Consider the following 25557-nt stretch of genomic DNA (forward strand, 5'->3'; position numbering starts at 1 on the left):
TCTCTCCAATGGAGGCACTCACCACAATCATCTATCTGGTGCACCCGAATACCTTATGTTGTTCAAGAAATTTTCATGGATATGCATGGTCCTCGAACAACCCACTTTAGCACTCTTAAAAGGATCTTGCGCTACATAAAGGGTACAATCCATCACGAACTGCACCTTACCAGATCACCCATACGCCCCATTATCGCATACATAGATGCTGAATGGGCAAGGTGACCGGACACAAGACGATCGACGTTAGGATATGCTATCTAAATGGGAAATAATCTTGCCTCCTGGACATCAAAGTGACAACCAACTCTTTCTAGATCAAGTGTCGAGACGGAGTATCGAGGCGTTGTTAATGTGTATCCAAAACATGTTGGCTAAGGAATCTACTATTTGAACTTCATTTGCCTCAAAATAAAGCCACATTTGTCTACTATGAGAAATTTAGTGCAATATACCTATCCTGCAATCCTGTTCAACATCAAAGAACAAAACACATCGAGCTTGATATCCACTTTGTTCGGGAAAAACTTGATCATGGTCAAATCCATGTTTTTCACATTCCCTCATGCTATCAGGTCGCAAAAATCTTCACCAAAGATCTATCTACGGTGCTATTTGATGACTTCAAAAGCATTCTCAATTTCCATGCTCCTCCCAATTCGAGTGTAGGGGTATATTAATTGAGATTATCTTATCATCACAACAAGATTATCTTTCTTAGTATTATGAGATATTAGTTAGTGAAGATTTTGTATATATCCCATATAAAAAATAGTGTATGACAGCTTGTATATATACTTGTATTATCAATGAAATACACATAGATTCATTATAATTATTAGCAATAAATACTAATTTCTTCACTACCAGATGAAAATTAATCACTATGTGGCTAAAACCTACCTTGGTCTTTCAGGTAAGATGTGGTCTCATTGCCGGATGGTGTACCTTCCTATGTCATACTTATATGGGAAGAGGTTTGTTGGACCTATCACATCTACCATTCTAGCCTTGAGAGAGGAGTTATTTATTGTCCCCTATCACAATATAGATTGGAATAATGCGCGCAACCTTTGTGCCAAGGTTTGTATTCACTTTCCATTCATATATTATGTTTACATTTCACGTAGATATCATGTCTTATGAACGCTTTGATATTTGGTATATATTACCACATACCAATTTTCTCTATCTTTCTAATACTATATAATACAAATATAAAGAGCGACATGCATTCTACTCAACACAAGAAGTCTAGAAATCTAGAATCTTATCATCATTTTCTTTTATTTGTTTTTAATGGTAATGAAACATATTTATCTTTTCCCTTTTATTTGTTTTGTCTTTCCAATGAAAATTATACCGATGAAAACATGTTTTGATGATGCCTTTAAGTTTGAGAAACAAGAATATGAGTTATTCCTTTTATTAGTCTAGTTGGTTGTTTTTGAAAGAACGGGACGATGGGTAGTTGAAATAAAAAACTGGTTATTTCTTTATCCAAACAATTGAATCAGTTGATTGTCTGGAAATATCAACTGGTTGTTTATCTTTGTCAATCTTGACATCAAGCTTCTCATAAACCATATTTAGATCGGAGTATACGTCATTAAATAATAGAAACTTTGCATGTTCTCCTATATGTATGAAGGGACTTGATAAAACACGAAAATAGTCTATTTTTTTGTATTAAACAAAAGCTGAAAACCAACATTGTTGTTTTATGTACCAAATTTTCACATGACCACCTTCGTGATAACCGCTCATGACCACTTTCATGATATCTATCAACAACCACTTTTAGGACACATGTATCGACCATTTTGAAATTTTAGTTCACAACCACATTCATGAACCTCAACACATCGGTTGTAGGCTCATGGTTAGAGTTGTTCTTTGATCATCACATAAAAATACACACACACAGACACATACACACACAAACATATATATATATATATATATATATATATATATATATATATATATATATATATATGTGTGTGTGTGTGTGTGAGAGAGAGAGAGAGAGTGTGTGTGTGTGTGTGTGTGTATATATAGGGATAGGTTAATGTGTTTCTTACATTTATTATGTACTAGAGTGCACCAATAGGAATTTAGTAAAATTAAATAATTATTTAATTTAATAAAGATAGATATTAAATGATTTCCATAACTGTATGTATATTAAATGATATCCACAATTTAAATTCACCTTCTATGGAAACTAATTAAATTCGTCATTAATGTCAGTAAGAACATTCTTTTTGAATGAATTCACATCTACATTTTATATATGGGAAATGATATTTCCACTTGATAAATTGATTCATCCACTTGAAATGTATGTTTTCCAAACTTGTACGATAGTTGCAAAGGTGTTGTACCTCATGTGGATGGATCAAATTATTAAGTGGAAATAACACTTTGGATTCATGTTTTGTTTCAGGGCACACTCACTTAAATACAATAAAGTTGCATAAAATATAAAGAATGAGAGTGTATTCTACTAGAATACACTTTTATTCTGCTAGAATACAATGTCATTCTTTTAGATACGAATTAATTCTGAAAGAATATTTTTCCTGACATTAATGACGAATTTAATTAGTTTCCATGAAAAAGTAATTATAATCATGGATATCATTTAATATACATATAATTATGAAAATCATTTAGTATCCATCTTTATTTGATTAAATAATAATTTAGTTTTTACTAAATTCTTATTGGTGCATTCTAGCATACAATTGATGTGAGAAACATTTGAACCTACCTCTTTCTCTCTCTCTTTCTCTCTCTGTCTCTCTTTCTCTCTATCTCTCTCTCTCTCTCTCTCTATATATATATATATATATATATATATATATATATATATATATATATATATATATAGACGCACACACGAACACACACACACACACACACACACACATATATATATATATATATATATATATATATATATATATATATATATATACCAATAAAAAAGCAAGACTCAACTAGTCTAACCGGTCATACAATAATAACATAGCATTAGACAAGCATCCTATATATAGCAGATCCAAATAATGACACATTTTATATAGTAAGAAACCTTACTTGAATCTAGAATAATGCTCCACACTAGTCTAGGAATAAAAATGGCTAGCATGAACCACCTAATAACCAAATAGAGGCCAAACCTTTGTCTGATACTCAAATCCATAAAAGTATAATTATAAGTCAAACTAATCAAGAAGTTAACGGTCAACGGGTAAAAGTCAACGTTAATCGGACATACATGCTGGGAAGAATACTTGAACACGTCACGTCCGCAACACGAGAAAATAGTCGGGCCTCAACCATTTTGTGAGGCACCAATCTTTTCAGTCAGTGGCTAAATCTTTCTAGAAACCTTCTAAGGTGGTTATTAATGGATAAAGTTTCAAAATGTGTCCACATGCAAGCCTCTGACTTACCAAACATCAACCCTAGATCTGAATCAATTCTAAAAATGTAGAAAACTTCTTACATGGATAAAAAAGAATTAAACAAGCATTCTGCTTAGCACAATGAGCCCAGAAACCTACCATAACATCACAACAACTCGTAATTTTCGAAACTCCAAGTGAAACATACCAAAGGGATCAAATGATGCTTAAAACCTAGATCTAGAAGAATTTAACCATAAAGCTTGAGGCTTGATTACTTGCAGAGGATTTGAAGATGATAAAGAGGTAGGATACCACTTAATATTGCTTCCTCTTACACCAAACAAAGATTTCTTCTTCCAGATTGCACACCAAAATGCAAAAAATATCAACAAGGATAAAAGGAGGCTAGTCTAGGGTTTTCTTGAGAGGATGGAGGCCAATAAGAATAAAACCCTAAAAATTATAGCCCTTAAATAGTTTCGAAGTCCAAAGACCTAGGTTTAAGCTATTCGTGGCATCTTGTGTTGTATACTTCATTTAAACACGCATAGCGTCCACGTGTCACTCACATGCCCACGTCCACGTGGAACTCACGCACCCGCGTGCAACACATGCATACGTCATGTTACACAATACTTCTCATTTTCTTTTATCCATAAAATACATAAACTTTCAATTGATATTCATTTGGAAAACATGCATTACATCTTGTGTAAGATCCTAAAAATCCATGGAAAAAAATTTCATTTTCAAAACATTAATTCGTATAACATTCTACTCCCAAAATCATTCATTATGAACAATAGTATTTAAACATCAGAGTAAAAATCGCGACTAATCAAATGCAGAATAAACTCTAGGGGATTCTATGCAATCATGTCCTGCTATACCTTTTCGAACTAGAAGTACCTGAAACCATAAACATGAAATCGTAAGCTAAAGCTTAGTAAGTTCCCTAAAATACCACATACCAAACAGACAATCGGGCCAAGCCCTGGGGTATATTCCAACCCAATATTCAGTCATGGGCCTAGCCCTGGGGCCCTGCCCTGAGGTCTCTTTCAATCCATTCATACAATAATAGGCCCAACCCTGGGGACTCTTTCAACCAATTCATATAATAATGGGCCCAACCCTGATATTTATTTCAACCCATTCAAATAAACATGCAAGAGTCACAAAGACAGTTAACATCCTACATACACAATTTAGTGGGCCAACATTGGTGCCTTCGACTCATAAGCACAATGAGAAGACTCATTTATATCCAAAATAACCAAAACACATACAACGATGCTGCTACGGGGCTCCTCACACTAAACATATCCATAATCATCCCTAATCAATAATTAGGGTAATAACTCAAAATCAAAGGTCCAACTCTTATTATATCATATAAAGAGGGTGAAAGACCTTTTTACCCTTCTCATATCTGACCCAAAAATCCATGGTCCAAAACCCAACTGACCCAAGGCCCAAAAATGGCCCATAACCACTTCTTAGTGAGTACGCCCCACCTACCTCCCTAGTACGCATGACGTATTATGAGCTAAAGCACAAACCATAATATGACGTCTTAATGCCTTAAGAAAAAACGTCTAACTTCCAGATCTAATTCTAAAAGATGTCTTAAGTCATAAAGTTCATGAATTTATGGCTTTGCATGGATTAATGGTGCCTAACCAAATTCCTAGATTCACTACTGCACCAAAAGACCACAAACTCATGCATGGAAGAATTATACTCATCGAGATCCGATTTTTATGCTACATGAACCATAGATCTAACAAGAAATGACACCCTTAAGCTATGGAGTAGCTTTTACTCACAAGAATCAAAACCATGGGATCAAAACATGAAAATTATAACCTAAACAAGATCTATATAAAAGAGCCTTCAAGATTGAAGCTTTATACTTCCAAAAGAACAATCAAGGTGGAAAAGGTCTAGATCTACAAGCTCCAAGGAAACCAACACTTCTCTAATGAGATCCTCGTTCTCCAAGATTCACCAAGAACACTCCAAATCACTCAAGAACTCAAGGATCTCACAAATAGGGCTATGGTATCGAATTTAGGGTTAGAGAGGATGGAGGCTGAAGGTAAGCAGGGTTTGAAATAAAGTAAGGTCTTTAAATAGGGTCTAAGACCCAAATATTATGGCTTGCTTCTACTTTGCGTATGCCTAACGTACTCCTAGAGAATACCAGGGTGAACCTCCACGATCAACTAGACCAAGTACGATCAACGTATTGGCTAACCCCTTTCCCATCCAAAATTTTGAAGGCCATAACTTATGTGTACCAATTCTTATTTCAACGTTCTTTATATGCTAGGAAAGGTAATGAGAAAACCTATAATTCCATCTAAAATCTATCGACTCAAAACCTTCTAAACTTGAATCCTTAATTCATTAAAGGCCTAAAGCATCACTTTTACCATTATACCCTTGGGCTCCAAAATACAAACTGAAAGCTTGGCTCGCACAACTTATATAAAACCCATTCCTGAATGGGCCAAGAACCCAAACCCTTTGAAGTCCAGAACCCTATCTTATTCCATTAATTCCCATAGTTCTTAAAAAATTGGAAGCTTCTCGAAACCGGATGTTACATCTTGGCCAACGGACGGTAAAACAACATTGTTAAGGGTTAGTTGCTAAAGTAGTTCAGTTATGTTGATATCCAAAGCTGACGCGAACCTGGTGAAGAGGTTCTGCTAATATGTATAGATATAAATATCTTCAGTCTGAAGTTGTTGGTCCAATCATCCTTGATATGTCGATCATTGGTCTAAGGTTGGTCTATTGACCTTGATTAGGTGGACAACAGAAATGAGTTGAATAAAATAAACATTATTGTTTTCATTCATGAGTAGATGTATTTAGAAGCATAAGATTTCAAGCATTTGAAATTCAAAGTTAAATGTATCTTGTGTTTGTTCTTCGAATATAATCTTTGAATATTCACTCACATGAAGACAATTCATGGATATGATATTATGTTCTTCATGAAGTAAGAGATAAAAAGTTTGGGTTTGGTTAGGATAGGTTAGGTTCAGAATTGTAGAAGGGTAAGGGTGTGAGTGAAGTGAAGTCAAATGTAGGGTTGAATTCTTGGGGTAGTGAGTTAAGGGTGAAGGTTGGTTTAACGAGAAGCGAGTGGTCAAGGAGTTAATAAAGGGGTGGTCGGCGGATGAAGTGTAGGGTATGGGATTATCTGAAGCAAAGGATAGGAGGTGAGTGCTTCACATTAGATAGAAGGATAAGGGGTGGTAAGATAGAAGGTATGATAGGAGAAGGAGGGTCGAACGAAAAAATGTATTTGGTTTGATTTTATCAGGAAAAAAGGTTAAGGCCGAAGTGGGTGACATAGGTAAGTGTTGTAAGAAAACGGGTATAAAATTGGATTTTGGGGTCGTTCATATGTGATGAAGGTAAGGGGTAGGTTAAATAAATTTAGGGATTCAATTGGTGGGTGTTGTTGGCTATGGTACCGAAAGTGAATGAAATGAGAAAATTTGGATCTTGGGGGTTAAAGGATGAAAATTTGCATGGGGTAGGTCCGGTTGTGAGTGTGTGTCAACTAGAAAGCTTGTACGTGGACTTATATAAGGGATAATGCAATTACATTTAAAATTAATCTTTCCTTCTTTTAGATCAAACCTAATGAGGTGTTGACCCCTCATTGGCCTGAAAAAAAATCATGTCTTTCACTCTTATAAATTAATAGTTTTTAACAAAAACTATTGATAGCCATTTGACAATCCATACTTGTACCTTTAAGATATTTTTTACAAAAACCAACCATAGCTTAGAAAAATTATCATACGAATTTGAGTTGGGAATTTGAGAAATGTTTATCTAAAACTAAAAAAAAACATGAAGATTGTTAGCCAATCGAAATCTTTCCTCATATAAAATGAGAATAGTTATATATCAATAAGAGGAACCCATTTTGGTTGGCTAGGTGTGGAATAATAAATATCAGGAAGATAATATGTTTAAAATAAATCGATAAACAATAATGTGTCGAATGACAGTTTCATAAAAAGAACAAAATACTACATGAAAAATAATTGCTATGTAATGGAATTCATAGACACACTATTTCTAATCTAAAGACGATATTTTTGGAGTTCTCTAAATATAATGATGCTTTACCATACAATGACTAGCTTTCATCTTTATTTAAATGATGGGATATAATTTTACTTTACACTAAGGAAATACCATAACCTAGTTATCACTCATCATTGTAAAGCATTTCCTATTGCAATAAGACCTCTCTCTGGCAGCATGCGTCTGGTTTTCTGCTCCTAAATTTTAGTATGTTTTATTAAATTTTCTACACCAATTTATGCTTTTTGTTATGTGATCTTACTTTTGTATAAACAAAGTCAACCAATGATATTATTTCATAATTTCATTGTGCTTTGATCCTCGTTGGCTTTTCCAACTTAGTGTCACAAAGTAATATGTGTTTGGTAAATGGACACAAATCTTTTAATGCGAGCAATGAGAAAATTTTCGTTCTGAAAACTCATTTTATTTTGTAGCTTTCCTTTTTTAATTTGAAGTAATGATGCCCCGTTGAATACTTAGATTGCTGTTGTTTATTATTCGAAGATCTCCATTTAACTTGTTCATTGTGCTTGGAATATGTTTTATCACATTCTTGTGTAATGATCAAGGTAGAGCCAAGGAAAAAATCTTGAATGAATACTATTACTATTACTATCATTATTATTGATCATCCCTTTATCTTAAGAGGCCCTATACATTGTATTTGTATATATACCTTTGATTTAATGAAAGTATATTTATGGGAAAATATCATGTTCACATGGTATCAGACTAGGTTCCTTAACCCTGTTCGTACCCCTTCTCCTCTACTCTATCTTTTTCGTTTCTCCTCTATTCCCTCTGCTCTCGCTTCTGTCTTCTCCCTCTTCTCTTCAATCATGACTGGATAAACCCCTCTCTTCAAACATGTGGTGCCTCTTGTTTTGGATGTTGATTGAATGGATTATGACATATGGAGGGAATTGCTCGAAACTCATTGCATTGGTTTCAGTGTTGATGATCATCTCCAACCTCCAAACGAGAAGGTTTCCACCTCTACTGAATGGACTACCCATGACTCCATTGTCAAGTCATGGATTTACAACACTCTTTCTTAATCTCTCTTAACAATGGCCCTCAAGAAAAAGTGTGTTGTATATGTTCTTTGGAACACTTTTGAGAATCTCTTTTGTGATAAAAAAGAGAACAAAGCTCTTCAACTTGAAACTCAAATCAGAAACATCACGATGGACGATTCTTCGGTAACTAATTATCGCACACGGATCAAACACATTGCTGATCTACTTCAAAATATTGATGCCCCTGTACTTGAAAGAAACTTGATTGTCTACACTCTCAGCGGCTTGTCCCCCAAGTTACAATATGTCACCACCACCATCAAGTATCAAAAACCAAAACCTTCTTTTATGGAGGTTCGATCTATGCTGCTATGGAAGAAGAAGAAGAAGAGATGCTTTGTGAACAACAAAACCAAGGTTCCATTCCTCATTCTGGTCATTCTTCTTCCCCACAAGTTCTTTCTACCAAGACAAATCATCAACATTCCAATCACGGAGGAGGTTTCTCTTATGTGGCAGGGGTGGTCGGAATAATTATGGTGGCCATGGGGTTGTGACAGTGGAGGCCAAAAAAATTTTGGTGGCCATTTTCAACAATGACAATAGGTATGCCCACCTGCAGGTTAGGTTTATGGATGGTATATATCAACCAGACGCTTCAATAGTGCAGTCCAATCGTGGGTTGTTGCCCACTCCTGCAGGTCCATTCCAGCAATCTTCCAACAGCCCAACAACTCAGCCCAACAACAACATTTTTACTTTGGCCCACCAGCTTCTTCAACTCCTCAACAAGCTTTTATCTAACTAAATCAGGCCCAACAGCACCCCCAATTCACTTATTAGCAACCCACAACACTTCCTTAAATGTTCAACGCAATGATGGTTTAAGATCCGGGAAATACATAATGGTATATTGACACTGAGGCCACCTCTCACCTTCATGTAGGTATAATTCAAACTGTTTCTAATAATCATAATTTTCCTTCTTTTGTTTTAGTTGGAAAAAGATCTTCAATTCCTGTAAATAAAGTTGGTCATTCTATTCTTTCAAAACCTAATCCATCTCGCACTCTTACTCTAAAAAACATTCTTATCATGCCTGAAATCATTAAAAATCTTATTTTCGTTCATTGTTTCACATGTGATAATATTTTCTCTATTGTATTTGACCCACTTGGTTTTTCTGTAGAGGATTTACACACCAAACGAACTCTCATGCGAAGTGAGAGCACTAGGGATCTCTATCACGTCACCTCTCCTACTTGTTTCTGTTGCTCCATTTGTTTGGCATCAACGTATCGGTCACCCCAATCCTCAAGTCTTCAAGCAACTTATGACAATCGTTTTCTTTCGTGTTCTAATAATAAGTTTCATAGCTTATATGGATCATGTCAACTTGAAAAACATGTCAAGTTACCTTTTAGCTTATCAAATTCTGTTTTTAATTCTCCCTTTGATATTATTCATTCTGATGTGTAGACTTCTCGATTTACCAGTGTTAGTGAAATAAAATATTATGTCATATTTTTAGATGATTTCTCTCATTATTTGTGGGTATATCCTTTGTGTGTGAAAATTTGATGTTTACTCTAAATTTGTCCATTTCCGTGTGTTTGTGCAAAATTATTTTCAAACGGACATCAAAATCATTAAATGTGACAATGGTGGTGAGTACAAAAATCTCAAATTCCAAAAATTATGTCAGGATAATGGCATTGACATGTGTTTCTTGTGTCCACACACATCTTAACAGAACAGAAAATCAGAACACATGTTACACTCTATTAATAATGTCATTCAAACTCTTCTTTTTCACGCCCGTCTTCCTCTAGAATATTCGGTAGAAGCTCTTCACATATCTTAAATATTCTACCCTCCACCACCATTCAAAATGATACTCCATTTCACAAATTATTTCGAAAAAAATCCCAACTATGATCACCTTCGCATGTTAGGTTGTCTTTGTTTTCCAAACATTGTCGCTCCTCACAAAGTCTCTCCTAGATCAACCCTTATGTTTTTCTTGGCTACCCATCCAATCACAAAGGTTCTTGGTGTCTAAAACTTCAAAGAACGCAAATTATCATCTCTCGACACGTTGTCTTTGATGAAATTGTCTTTCCCTTCGGGTCTATGACTCCCGATGATGCTACTTCTTATTCCTTTTTAGATCATGTGAGCCCTCCTATTATTGACTCTCGTTCCTCGGCCTCTCCCATTACCGAGGACCCTATAATCAACGATCTCCATCCGGTTTCCCATGTTATGCAAACTCCTACCGTCGTGTCTTCTGCTCCCACTCTCGAGGAGGTGTCTCCTCTCGAGCCTTCCTCTCATACGACTATGTTGGTTGCTGACCTTCCGTCACGCCTGTCCCGACTACTCCTATGCATGCTAAATCTCACACTCCTTACCCCATGGTTACCCGTCTCAAACGTGGAATTAAAAAACCACCTCATGAGAAACTAAATCTTCAAGTTGATTTCACTTCTCCTATTCTTCTCATTTATTTACAGGCATTCAAAGATCCTAACTGGCTAAAGTCAATGAAAGAGGAATATTGTGCTCTTATTAAAAACAAAATGTGGGTTCTCGTACCGCGACCACAGGGTGCTAATATTACTAATTTCATTTAGTTATTTAAAAAAGAAACTTAACATGGATTGTACGTTGTCTCAATACAAAGCTCTTCTTGTTGCAAATCATTGTAGCCAGAGACCTGCCATTGATTGTGATAAGACGTTTAGTCTTGTTGTAAAACCTGCTTCTATTTGTATTGTTCCGAGAATTGATGTCACACACCATTGGCCTATCCGATAGCTTGATGTGAAGAATGCTTTTCTTCACAGCCACCTTAAATAGACAGTTTATATGCAGCAACCACCAGGTTTTCGTGATTCAAACAAACCTGATCATGTTTTTCTTCTTCAGAGATCTTTATATGGGCTCAAATAGGCACCTCAGGCATGGTTTCAACGCTTTTCTATGTTTATTACTTGCCTTGGTTTTAATAACAAGTGTGATTATTCCATGGTTTTTAGTGTAGCCCTTTTATTGATCGGCGCTTTATCTTAAGAGGCCTTATACATTGTATTTGTATATAGATATTTGATTTAATGAAAGTATCTTCATGGGAAAATATCACATTCCCAATTTTTGTATTTATACATTGTATTTGTATTATGTTTTATTTTTAGTTACATAGGAGGCTTACCAACAAAATAATATTTTTTCTAGTTTTCAGTCCAATCTGGGTGTCACAGACACTAAACGGAGGATGGACTTTTTTATTTTTTTATTTTTTTTATGAAGAGCTTTATAACTAGAATCAATTATTTTGCTTTGATGTTAGATTAACAAATTTCTCTTTTGCTTGTTTCCTATTTAAGGGTCTACAATTATGTATCGTGCTTATGTATCCTCCTAACATATGCTTGAACTAAAAACATGCAATCTATCTATATATTGCTTTTGCTAGACATTTTTCAAGTCTCAACCATCTCGTAAATCATCATTTTGAAAATATTATACTCAAAGATTTATCAATGAGTGTAACAAACACTCAAGTAGAGTTATACGTGATAGAGTCATGTGAGAAGCTCATTGTAGTCTACTGCTCCCATTATCTCAAGTTGAAGAAAAATTGTTTTATTTTTTGGATCACTAGGCTTTAAGGTACACCATTTCTAACATAAACTCAGTCTAATTCATGACAATTGGGTACAGTTTTTTTAAATGAACTTGTTTATGTCGATGCACAAATCTTCTTCCTCATATATGGTGATCGATGCTTTGTGCAAGTGTTATAAGACTTTGATCCTCTTCTACATTCTTTAGAAAGTGCATCTAATGGTTCAAGATGAGATTCTCTTACTAATACCTAATTATACATCTTAATAGGCTTGATCTGATACTTTTTATAAGAGAAGCTCATGGAATATTTTCTAGTTACTTTTGCAATACAAAAACTTGGGAGATCTTGAACGAGCATTCCATTTCCTATGCTTGTTAAAATGTTTTTATATCCCTATTGCTTGTTTTCCACCTACATCAAGTTATGTCTACTTCATAAAGGTTTATATAATCCTCTTCATATCCCAAATCATCCTTAGGAAGATCCGAGTATGGATTTCATTGTGACATTATGCAAACTTGGAGGGGGAGAGGATGCTAAATTGGTGGTTACAAGTCGTTTCCTTTAAAATATACCATTTTCCAGACCAACCTGATTCACACTATTTTTCAAGACTCATGAGGGTTCATTGTTGCAACTTATTTATAGTGTAGATAATACCCCTTGGTAGGATTCCCAAGAGCATCTAATTTGAGAGGGTTTACATTTGAAGACTTTATGAAGCTATTGGACATTAGAACCTTATATAGCATTTATCAGTAACCACAAACCAATAGGCATAAAAAGTGAGTAATAATACAAAGGGACATTCATTCCATTCCTTTGGCAAGCACTTGATGCGTGTAAGTTGAGTTCATGATAAAGTATATGATGTAGTCCTATTGTCTCAGAAGGTGTTTTGAGGTAAATCTTAGTTTTTCTTTACCTATGAAGATGTTGCTCTTTATATTGCATCAAATGTATGAAAAATTGTGTAAAAGACCAAGTGCTATCTATGTACTTATTTATCTATGTGCTCCATGTGCTCAACAACTAGATGTTTTCTAGATGAAGAAATGTTGGATTTTGTATTTTGTTGTCAATGAGATACGGTCATCATTAATTGCAACATTGTTAACATCTCTTCTTATTTCCTTTAAGACTCTAATAAGGATGATGAATTCCACAACGAATCTTACCATTAATGTATTTTAAAATAATGCATCTTATATTTTTATAGGAAGATCTTTATTACCCTCACCCATTCGTCCAAGACATATTGTGGGCAACTCTTGACAAGTTTGTGGAGCCTATACTCATGAGATGGCCTGGGAAAAAGTTGCGAGAGAAGGCTCTTCGCACTGCAATGGAACACATCCATTATGAGGATGATAGTACTCGCTATATATGCATAGGGCCTGTAAACAAGGTAAACAATACGATTATAATCTAATCTTTATATTTGGAAATAAGTTGTGCGTGGGTTCATGATTTTGATTTGATATATCGAAAGCCTTCCCATTCTAATCCAAAACCTTTTCTTCAGGTGTTAAATATGCTCTGCTGCTGGGTAGAAGATCCAAACTCAGAGGCTTTCAAGCTACACCTCCTAAGGATACATGATTATCTTTGGCTTGCTGAAGATGGCATGAAAATGCAGGTTTTACCATCTTACTTTGATTAAATTTGATTTGTTCTGTCTGCACATATTAATTAGTATCAGAGTGTAAATGAATTTTCATCATCTAATGCAGGGTTACAATGGTAGTCAACTTTGGGATACCGCATTCACCGTTCAAGCAATTATCTCTACAAACCTCATCAAAGAATTTGGTCCAACACTGAAAAAAGGACACATGTTCATAAAGAAGTCACAGGTGAAAGATACAGTTTCACTGAAATTCAACTTTTAAACCATGTGACATTGGTTATCCTTGTTTCTTCTTAACTGCTTCCTTTTGTTTCATTCATAAAAGGTGTTGGATAACTGGCCTGGTGATCTTGATTATTGGTATCGTCATATTTCAAAAGGTGGTTGGCCTTTCTCAACAGCAGATCAAGGATGGCTCATTTCAGATTGTACTGCAGAAGGGCTCAAGGCAACTAACTATTTATCATATACATGTTGACCATCCATTCTATTGATTCTGTATTGTTCACCATTAACACACCTTATTTTCTTGTTATTAGGCTGCACTCTTGCTTTCAAAATTGTCATCAGATATTGTTGACGAGCCACTGGATGCAAAGAGATTTTATGATGCTGTCAATGTTATTTTATCTTTACAGGTAATGCTTCATATTGTGAAAACCTTGTGCCCCACTGGTGTGCGCTTGTATTTGTGTTTTGTATGGTGAATATTATACTACTATTAGCATCTTTATTGTTTTATGTTGAATTATTTTGAGCATAACATGGATCTAAATCCTTCTGAATGTCTGAGAAGTTAATTTCATTATATCGATGTAGAATTCAGATGGTAGTTTTGCAACATATGAACTGACAAGATCCTACAGCTGGTTGGAGGTACCCCACCCATGCACTTCTTAATTAAAATGATTGACTGTAACCACTGACCTTCCCGTATGCACATATATACACACCTCATTTCCCAATAAAAATGTGATGTAGTTACAATAATTTTATTTTTATCAGCAGAAAACATTTAATCTGACATTTATATATGTTTTTATAACCCCATTTTCAGTTGATCAATCCTGCTGAAACTTTTGGTGACATTGTCATTGACTACCCGTAAGATATCATCCGTACCTCTTTTCTGAATCTTTTTGTTAAGTTGGGAATCTACAAGGCTTGTTTACCGATGTGATATGATCTCTCAGATATGTAGAGTGTACTTCATCTGCAATTGATGCTCTGGTGGCATTTAAGATATTGTACCCTGGGCATAGGCAAGAAGAAGTACAACGTTGTATTGATAAAGCTGCCGCCTTTATCGAAAAAATACAAGAACCAGATGGTTCATGGTTTGTTTTTCATCTTATTGTTATAGTTATAGAATCCTATGGGCATTCTTTTTTATATATTCCATGCTCTTGAGTGCTTCATTACTAATGCACAGTTTATGCTAAAGAAAAATTTATGCACATGCAACTTTGCCAATCTAGAATTTGATTGAAACGTTTTACAAAATGTTGACTAGGTACGGTTCCTGGGGAGTTTGCTTCACATATGGCACATGGTTTGGAGTGAGAGGATTAGTGGCTGCTGGAAGGAACTTCTCTAATTGCTTGAGCATTCGTAAGGCCTGTAACTTTTTATTGTCTAAGCAACTTGCTTCAGGGGGATGGGGAGAGAGCTATCTCTCTTGTCAAAACAAGGTAAAATTGAAATTCAATTAATAAGTGAATACAAGTGTTAAAACTGAATTATTTCGATTTGTCCACACTTTCATCAATATGTCAATGTTTTCTATGTAGGTGTATACCAATCTTGAGGGGAATCGATCTCACGTTGTAAATACGGGATGGGCTATGCTAGCTCTCATTGATACTGACCAGGTATACACCTAAATTCACTGCCGATCTTTATGATTTTATTTTATCTTGCTGATGTTTTTTCAAGTTGAATTAAAATGAAGAAAGCAAAAGAAAATGTTCTCAATCATGCAGAGAAAAAAGTGTATGTTAATCTAAATATTCAAATAAATTTAGAAAATGACCATGGCATTGAAGAATAAAAATTACCAAAAAGATCCTAGGTTTATGGAATGCCCTAATAGAACGAAAACTCGGTTGTATAGGCCTAATATATAAGGTATCTCATAAAATAGCTTATTAAATACTTGTTTCCTAGAGTAGCTTCTAGCATCATGTGTTCCTAAACAACCCTACAAGCTAGAGAATATATGTTTTCATTCCTAGCTTCGACACAAACTTCTTAAAGTCAGTGTTACTTAGTACCTTTGTAATAATATCAGCAACATAAACATGTAGAATAGAAATCATACCATTTCGTTGTCAACTCATCAAGGATTATTTGTGGCTCAAGTAGCTTCTTCCTTAGCCATCTACCATAAATCAGTCCCTAGCTTTTGAAATATCGACACTTCATTATGCTCATTGATCCATTGGATGTTATACCAAGAAACCACATTTTGCTTCACTTCCATCAATCACTGATTGTATGTCAAAGTATTAGACCTAAGGTTCTTTGATATATAGCGTTAGACCTACGGTTCTTTGATATATAGTATTAGACCTACGATTCTTTGATAGGAGGAAGTTATGTTAGAGATGATGTGTACTTCAATTCTAGAGTATTTGTCATTTTCAGGTACCGCTAGTACTCTACTTACTTCCTTCAAGTATTTCATACATGGATTGACAATATATTATCTTAGCTTATACAGTGAATGTGATGATAGATCACGTTCAGTTTCACACTTGAATAAAAGTGAGTTTTAATTTCCTTAATGTTTAAACGTTGAAACTTTGTCATAAGCTTCTCTAGCTAGTGGGATTGACTTCAAGATCTCATACGATATGTCATTTTCACCTTCATACCAAGAATGATATCTACTCCTAAATTTTTAATCTTCAAGTTCAAAGATATGTATTTCTTTTACTTAGAAATACCATATATGCAAGTTCTAATGATCAACATATCATAGACATAAAGTAATGATTGTGTATTGGGTCTTGCATTTGGTATAAAACTATAAATATACATGCATAATGATTTAATAAGTCTACATACTTTGTTCATGTTTGGGTATCACAAACCATTTTGGTTCCTCTAAATAAGTCTCCTCATTTAGATATCAAATTAGAAAGCACATCTCACACCTGTTTGATGAATCTATAATCCTTTCACTTATAAGATTGTTATAATATTTCCAATAGAACTAATTCTAATAGGTATCAAAGTAGTTGATACCTTCTCTTTGCACGTATCCTTTATCAATTTATCGTTCTCTATAGGAAGATATGGATCCATCTAGATGACACTTTCTTTTGAAAATCCATTTGGATTGTATTATGTGGGTTACCTTGGACATAACAAATAACTCCTAAGTTCCATTACCCATAATTAAATCTATTTCATCATTGATAGCTTCCTCATAAAAAGGATCATCCTTAGAAGACATGTTTGCAATAAAGGTCTTCGGATCCTAATCCCAGATAATGGAGAAATGACTTATGTCTTCACTTTCTTTTGAGTCCCTTAAACTAATAAAGAGATATTTTCCTCCTAGATTCTCCTATTTTCAAACCCTTGTCCTTCTCATTGGTTCTGTTATAACAGATCGGATGAGAAGTACTTAAAGTTGTTATGGAGTTTAAATTTTCATCATCTTTTGAAAACTTTTCGTCAAAGAATTCCACATCTTTGGGCTTTACAACGACGCTTGATTTAGTATCAAACAGTTGTCAGAATTTGATGTTATGATCATATCCGATGATTCTATTAATAACTCGAGCTCCCAATTTGGATCGTTTTGGATCAAGTTTACAATAGTAGTCGTTAGAGAATTTCATAGATCAACTCGTATAAGCATACATCTAGTGAGATATCCCTCATTAGCAAACTTGTTATTGGTAATAGAAAATAGGGAGCTAGAGAGTTACTCAGAATCCTTGAGGATGAAGATTTCCATATAGTGGAAGAATGATATAGAAGAGTAGTTATATTTGTTTGAGAAGAACAAGACTTGGTCTCTTGTCAAGTTACCATCAAAGAATAAGGCACTATAGAATAAGTAGGTATTCATGGTGAAAGACGAAGCGGATTGAAGCAAGAGATACAAGGACAAATTAATGGTAAAGGAATTCCAATAAGAGGAGGGGTTGATTACACCATATCTTATCTCCATTTGTAAAATGAACATAATAAGTATGGTCCTTTGTATCGTGGATTCACAAGATTTACATCTTAAGAAATTAAATGTGAAGACTACTTTTGCTTCATGGTGACCTTGACGAAGATATCTACATGGAATAGCCATAATGTTTTCAAACTGCTAAGAAGGAAAACCTAATGTGTAAACTAAACAAAATCCTATATATGATAGAGAAAAGCTCCAACGCATTGGTACTTGAAGTTTGATGACTTCATTACAAAGAATATGTATAGAGGAAGTGATAACGGTCACTATTGATATTATCATCCTCTTGCTTTATATTAATGATATGTTGGTCGTGAGATTCACCATAAAGAAAATAAATAAGTTAAAGTGGCATCTGTCTAGAGAGGTCAACATAAAGGACCTAGGGGTTGCAAAGTAAATATCAGGCATGAACATAATCAAAGACGACATTGATGGTATTTTGAAACTATCACTAGCAAAAGTATATCTAAAATGTTTTGGAAAATTTCAACGTATAAAATGTGAAGGCCATAAGAAAACCTCTTAGGAGTCACTTAAAGTTCTCACGGACTCAATACCTAAAGATCGCAAATGATAGAACTAAAATGGTGAAGGTTCCTTATGCGTTTATAGTATGTAGCTTAATATACATAATGGTGTGCACCAGAACATATATTTATCATGCAGTGGGAGTCGTCGTACAATTTATGTCCAATATAGGGATGGAGCATTAAGAAGGAGTCATATGGCTGCTTCACTATTTGAAGTTTAACTTCCCGAATTTCAAACCATATTTTTATTTTAAATTCAAAAAAATTATTCCAATTTCTTTCTCAAAGATATATAAATAATCATTTGTAATTAGTTAACAAGCCATAACCAAACCACAACAACAAAAGATTGCCGTGGGAACAACGTGAAACATTTAAACTTAAACCAGTAAGCACAAAGTTTACTGGCTTCCTCATAATACCAGATACCCATGTGAATGCTATCATACCATCATAATCTGACACTCACTTTCATTGTTGTAGTACCACTATAGTCTTTCTTACTATGATCCCACAATAGTCTTTCACTTTCATACAACTATTATGGTACAACCATAGTCTTTCATATAAGTGTTAAAGTACCACTATAGTCTTTCATACAAGAGCTATCATACCACCATGGTCTTTTAAACATGTGTTATGGTGCCACGATAGTCTTTCAAACAAGTGGTATGGTACCATCATAGTCTTTCATGCAAAAGTCACAAAGACAATCTAGCATACCGGGACACCTGGTGTTCTATATAGTATAGTAAGAAGACTTACCAGAATCAAAGAGTTGAATCGCAACACCTCGAACTCTCAAAGAACTAGCTACACGAAACTCCTAAACCAAACAGAGGTTAACATACTACAACTTACCATTATATAAGCTCAAATTGGTCAAAAGTCAACAACCAATGGGGATGGTGTTCTGTCTTTATCGAGTGACACGTCAAAGATGCCCACGCCTCCTCTCATTATAGTGTTTCGTCTTCACCATGAGACTTGAACCCTCAACCCCTTAAGTGAGAAACAAATTTTCAAATGTTTTGATACTACTAGACCAAAGACACTTAGGTAATTAAATTATAATATTATTTTATAAAAAACTAGAACATGTACTTTTTATTATAATGTTATCTAGATTTTCTTAGTTTTTATTATGATTAATTTTTTTTATTGTTAAACTTATTAAATATAATTATATCATGTATATATCAAATTTAAAGTACATATTATATAGATATATAATATAAAATACATTGATATTAAAAATCACTTTCATTCATTCTAATCTTTATATTGACATGTAGTTCCATGATTATCTTGCTTATTTCAATATATATCTTATTTATTTATGCATATGTAATGTCATTTTCCTTTTTATACTATCGCTTATTTCACTCTTTTAATTTTCTTCTTGTAGTAATTTATGCAACTAATTAGAAATAAAATCAAAACCGAAAATGATACTATTTATAAAAATCATAAATGGTTCTTTTCATCGGGGTGGAGGGAATCATTGTTGTCGTACCCTCCAACCCACTGAAATTGTTATTCCCATAGTGGAGGGAATGATGATGTTCCCAACGAACAACCTAAAACATTTAAAGTTAAACCAGTAACCACAAAACTTAGTCAGTTCCCCAAAATACCAGATATCCATGTGAATGTTATGATACCATCATAGTGTGACACTCACTTTCGTTGTTGTAGTACCGTTGCAGTCTTTCTTATTATGATCCCACAATAATCTTTCATACAACTGTTATGGTACCACCATAGTCTTTCTTGGAAGTGTTATGGTATCACTATAGTATTTCATACGAGTGATATTGTACCACCATAGTCTTTCAAACAAATGTTATTGTACCACAATAGTCCTTCAGACAAGTGTTATGGTACCATCATAGTTTTTCATGCAAAAGTCACAAAGACAAACTAGCATACCATGACACCTAGTGTCCTACATAGTATAGTTAGAAGAATTACCTGAATCAAAGATTTGAATCCCATCTACTTGAACTCTCAAAGAAGGAGCTACACGAAACTACTAAACCAATAGAGGTTAAACCTCAAACTACAACTTAATACTTCCCATTAGACAAAAACTCCAACTAGTCAAAAGTCAACACTAATGGTCAAGTCAACAGTCAACTAGTCCTCACGTTCTGACCAGCTCCCTTGGTCGCGACACGACAACTAACCACCAAAAAAGTCATGATTGTTCATCAAGACTCACAAAGTTTTTCGCTAGGTATTTGAACAAATAATATCGTCCAGTTCCTATAGAACCTATTACTAAAGTACCTCAAGAGATAGATAAATAGACACGTCCCATTGCACTGATCAGGAGCGTTCTATATACGCAATCACTACATTGCGACATAAGTCCAAAAAACTTGATCCATTAAGCTCTTAATCCTTAAAATACATAGCTTAAAATCTCAGAACTAATTCTTCTAGTGATTTCCATGAATAAAATTTCTAACTTTCTCCATTTCCCATGTCCAATCAATCTAGATCTAAAATCTTAACTCTCTAAGGGACGAATATGATCAAAATCACATTCATGGTTTAGAATGAGTACAAACACTCAACTTTCTCATACTCAAGGGTCTAGAAAACAAGCATAACTTGTTCTAGGATTCTAGAGTCACTCCAACTCCAAGATCATAAGTTTAAATGACCACAACCTCTAGGAAAATTCTAGATATACACAAAAGAAACATAAAGGTGGAAGCTTTATACTCACAAAATGTTCAAAAGAAGATTAACTTGCTGGAACTCAAAGGAATCACACACCAAACATCACTTCTAGCTTTCTTCTCCTTTGATCTTCAGAAAAAGGACACCAAAATTAGAAAACCTATCAATGGGGGCTAAGGTTTAGATGAGGGTACATTTTTAAAGTAGGATGTTGCTCAAAATGGTAAACCCTGGGTATTAGAACCTTTAAATAGGGCCCAAAACTCAAAGATTAAGGTTTTCACTTTTCAACAATGCCACGCCGCGAGCAAGATGCATGACTACGTCATTACTATCGATGTATCCCGCATCTAAAGCGACCACTATGTCTCGATCCGACGAAATCTCCAAATCCAAAAACTAAGATAAATTAACTCAATCTACAAACATACTTAGAAAACGAGTGTTACATGAAGGGAACTATGTATGTTATGTTATATTATAACAGGTGTAAGAACATTCTTGAAGGTTTCCATGATGTTGAGATGTGGGTTTTATGGATTCATGAAAGAGTAATACATGTTTAAGTATTCATATTTGGCACTGCAACCATTTGGATGTCAATACTACATAAAAGTGTTTCTCTTTCAATTACTGAAGAAGAACACATGGCTTTAGCAGAAACCTATAAGAGTTAATTTGGTTGAAGAACTTCCTATCAGAGTTAGCTTGATTACATTGTGATAATCAGAGCGCAATACATCTTGCATAATTTATGATATTCCATTTAATAACGAAGCATATCAAGATGATATATAATTTTATCAAATAACTGATCCGCAAAGGTGTACTTAACCTGATGAAAATCCTTGGTGCAAAGAATCCCATGTATATGTTCACCAAGGTTGTTACTTTGGAGAAGTTGAAGCTTTGTATGGCTTCATTTATACTTATGTAATTCAAAAGTGAAGACTTAGTGTCATAATTAGAGAGAAATATTGGGGTTATATCTTGAATGGAAGCAATATTGGTGCTCAACTCTAAGTGAGAGATTATATGGTGTAAACTTTGATTCTAATATGGAGTGTTAAGTGAATCTACAATGAGCAGTGTGGCTAAAGTCATTTAGAGGTATCGCTCAGAGCAAATAGTCATTAGCATAACGTAGTGGAAACACAATTAGCATTGTTTTAGTGGGTAGCATTGACAGTATGAAGCTGGACACATAAGTGTTGGTAGAATCTCCAAAGATGTGATATCCACGACCTTGACAAGTCCACCTCTAGTGGCATGTATTAACTTTCATGCTTTTTGTAGACAACATGTCTTGTACTATCTTAATGGTTCTTTATATGAAAATACCCATCATGTTTACCTATGTTGTTTTGGCTTTGATTCTAAGGTCAGGCACACTCTATAATTTATCAATTGTAACCCTGGAAGATATACCAAATATTGAAAATTGTACATAATTGTTTATTGAAAAAATCACTCTAATTTGCCATGTAACTTGATCCACAAATCAAGTGAATGAGTTAAATCATAGTAACTTTTTCTTTGTTCTTATTGTTTAATCTTCAACGTTCCAGTAATGTTGTATTCATATATGTTTAAAGCGTCCTTAATCCCAACAAAAAGTGTGGTCAAGTTGTTGACTAAGACCTAGAGCTCATGCATGTGCTCCAAGATGGGTCCTTCGTTTACCATTTGGTAGTATAACTACTTTTTCACAAGGTACTTGTTAGTGCTTTCCTTGTTTACGTTATACTTGGGCTCTAAAATATTCTAGAGTTCTCTAGGGTCCATGACCAGTGTACATATACCATAAAGGAGTCACAAAGAGAATTTTGTATGTGGTCAAGATATGTACACCATAAAGGAGTCACAAAGAGAATTTTGTATGTGGTCGAGATATAAGTTATTTATCATAGATTGGAAATTTCATTCTAGTTTAATTCCGTTTCCCACTTCAGGGATAGGATCAGTTGGAATAGGGGGAAATGAGTTGGAAATCTACAAAAGAGATTTTGGTGTCGTCTATTTGCTTGAAAATTAATCATATAAAAACATTTAATATTGTTGTATTTCAAACGTGACAATAGAACAATGTCACAGTTAATATTATGAGCTAATTTCGAAATGTTAGTAATATCTAAACCAAACAAGTAGGTATTTCATATTAGTGATTAATTATCTACCTTTTTTGTTTTAGTTCACAATACTAATCACTGAATTGTTTGATTTTCAAGTTTGAAATACAATAGTCTTAGAGATTTTTACAAGAATCTTTAGTTGTAATCTTCACTGCAAAACCCAAGAATTTAATTTATTATCGTTCCTTCCAACAACTATAAAAGAATCGCTAAACGAAAAACAAATACTAGGAAAATCAAAGAACATAAATTTTAAAATACGTTGTTGAATTTGCAGAGAGAGAAGAGATCTTAAATTTGGTATGTAGAATATGGCTCTAGGGAGCCTGTATGTAAGACTATCAGAAACCTGAGGAAGCTGCTAAACGAATTACATGGAGATGATGTCGAAAACCCTATCACAATTTACCACACGTTACACATTTGACTTGGTTAAAAAGTGGAAACCCTAGGAAGCTGCTAAACAAAATACATGGAGATGGCGTGCAACATGTGAAGTTTAAAGTGAGCCTACATCATGTTATGTCATGAACTTCGCATCCATGACCAAACTAGCTTGGTTTGCTTCGCACACCATTTAACCCCAATGAAAGCCTTTGATGGATAAGGGAAAGAAGAGATTTATAAACTCATTAAATGTTCTTCCCTTCCCCATATGTGGGACAAGGAAACTAGTCTAACTTGATGTTTTGTGCTTAGCATTTTCCTCGTCACCTTGTACCAAAGCTAGGCGTGAGGATAATCTAGGATCATGAAGATCACTTCCTAATATTAATCTTTAGTTTCCTTTCTATGAGAAAACATGCATAGATGCTAAGCAATATTATTTGATATAAAGAAGCATTTACAAAATACATTATAGCTTCACCTAGCAATAATCTAAATGGTGGGAGTAAATTACAAAAAACCCTTCAAAATATTTATACATGTTTTGTGCTTTATAAAGTTATTGATTGTAATAGAAAACTTTAGGTTGTTTTGGCATAAAAAAAAGAAAAAAAAGCTAGGGATGTTGCCTATATATTACAATTTTATAACATGCTACAACTGTAGGGATGTTGCCCATATATTGATTAAATATCCTCCTACTTTTGTTCCTATAGATCCTCCTACCTAATTAAATGGCATATTAGTATATTAAAATATCATTAAATGAGCATTAAATATTACACGTACCACGATTTAATTGGGTAGGAAGATTTGTGGGAGCAAAAGTAGTAGAATATTTAATTTTTGTTAAAAATTTGATAAAATGTGTTTTTATTAACGTATAATGGAACCTAGTCAAGTTGCAAAATATAATTGAAGTCATCTTATACTAATAAGCTTAACACCTAATATAATTATTATAATTGTAAATAATACCATTGTATACATGTATCAATATATAGACAGAACATGTTACCGTATACATATCTCATAAGTTGTTTAAGTTTTAAATTGTATAGGCCAAGAGAGACCAAACGCCATTGCACAACGCAGCAAGACTATTGATTAACTCTCAGATGGGAAATGGAGATTTTCCGCAACAGGTATTACCTTTCAATTTCATTTTCTTTGAGTAATAAATAATATATATATATATATATATATATATATATATATATATATATATATATATATATATATATATATATATATAAGTAATTGTGACAACTAAAAAAACATATGAACTTGTGAACTCATAATCAGTTCATTATTTTTCAGAGCAAAAAACATCAATCTTTTCCAAATTGTGCGTTTAAGCAATATCTAGACTCAAAAAAATGATTTGACAAGTTTTTATTTTCTATTTATTTTGGAAATTTACATGTATGCACAATCAACAGTTATATGGACTCAATAGTCATATAGACTGCTGATGAGGGCAATCAACAGTTATGACTGTTGATTGCGCTCATCAACAGTTATGACTGTTGATTGCGCTCATCAACAGTCTATATGACTGCTGAGTCCATATAACTGTTGCTTGTACATACATGTATATGACTATTGATTGTGATTGTGCATAAGTCCACATTTTCCAAAAAAACAAAAAAAATTCAACAAATCTTTTTTTAAACCTAGATTTAACTTAGACGCACCATTTTGAGAAGATTGATGTTTTGGTTTTGAAAAATAACGAGGTAATTATGATTTTGCAAGTTCTCACAAATCTTTTCTTAAAAGAACTTGGGTG

The 25557-nt window shown here is 34.0% G+C and overlaps 1 protein-coding gene across 1 annotated transcript in view; it reads left to right on the forward strand.

The window, feature by feature from the left end:
- The window catches only part of LOC111921551 (cycloartenol Synthase), a 60613-nt gene that overhangs the window by 8652 nt on the left and 26404 nt on the right, over nucleotides 1-25557 (forward strand). The window contains exons 7-18 of the mRNA XM_023917127.3: nucleotides 917-1083; nucleotides 13414-13602; nucleotides 13720-13833; nucleotides 13928-14050; nucleotides 14150-14272; nucleotides 14364-14462; nucleotides 14644-14700; nucleotides 14882-14928; nucleotides 15018-15161; nucleotides 15338-15515; nucleotides 15615-15695; nucleotides 24827-24910. Of these exons, the coding sequence (XP_023772895.1) occupies nucleotides 917-1083; nucleotides 13414-13602; nucleotides 13720-13833; nucleotides 13928-14050; nucleotides 14150-14272; nucleotides 14364-14462; nucleotides 14644-14700; nucleotides 14882-14928; nucleotides 15018-15161; nucleotides 15338-15515; nucleotides 15615-15695; nucleotides 24827-24910 (1406 nt within the window). The remainder of the gene's footprint in view (nucleotides 1-916; nucleotides 1084-13413; nucleotides 13603-13719; nucleotides 13834-13927; nucleotides 14051-14149; nucleotides 14273-14363; nucleotides 14463-14643; nucleotides 14701-14881; nucleotides 14929-15017; nucleotides 15162-15337; nucleotides 15516-15614; nucleotides 15696-24826; nucleotides 24911-25557) is intronic.

The sequence above is a fragment of the Lactuca sativa genome, chromosome 4, assembly GCF_002870075.4.
Source record: "Lactuca sativa cultivar Salinas chromosome 4, Lsat_Salinas_v11, whole genome shotgun sequence".
Classification (NCBI taxonomy): domain Eukaryota; kingdom Viridiplantae; phylum Streptophyta; class Magnoliopsida; order Asterales; family Asteraceae; genus Lactuca; species Lactuca sativa.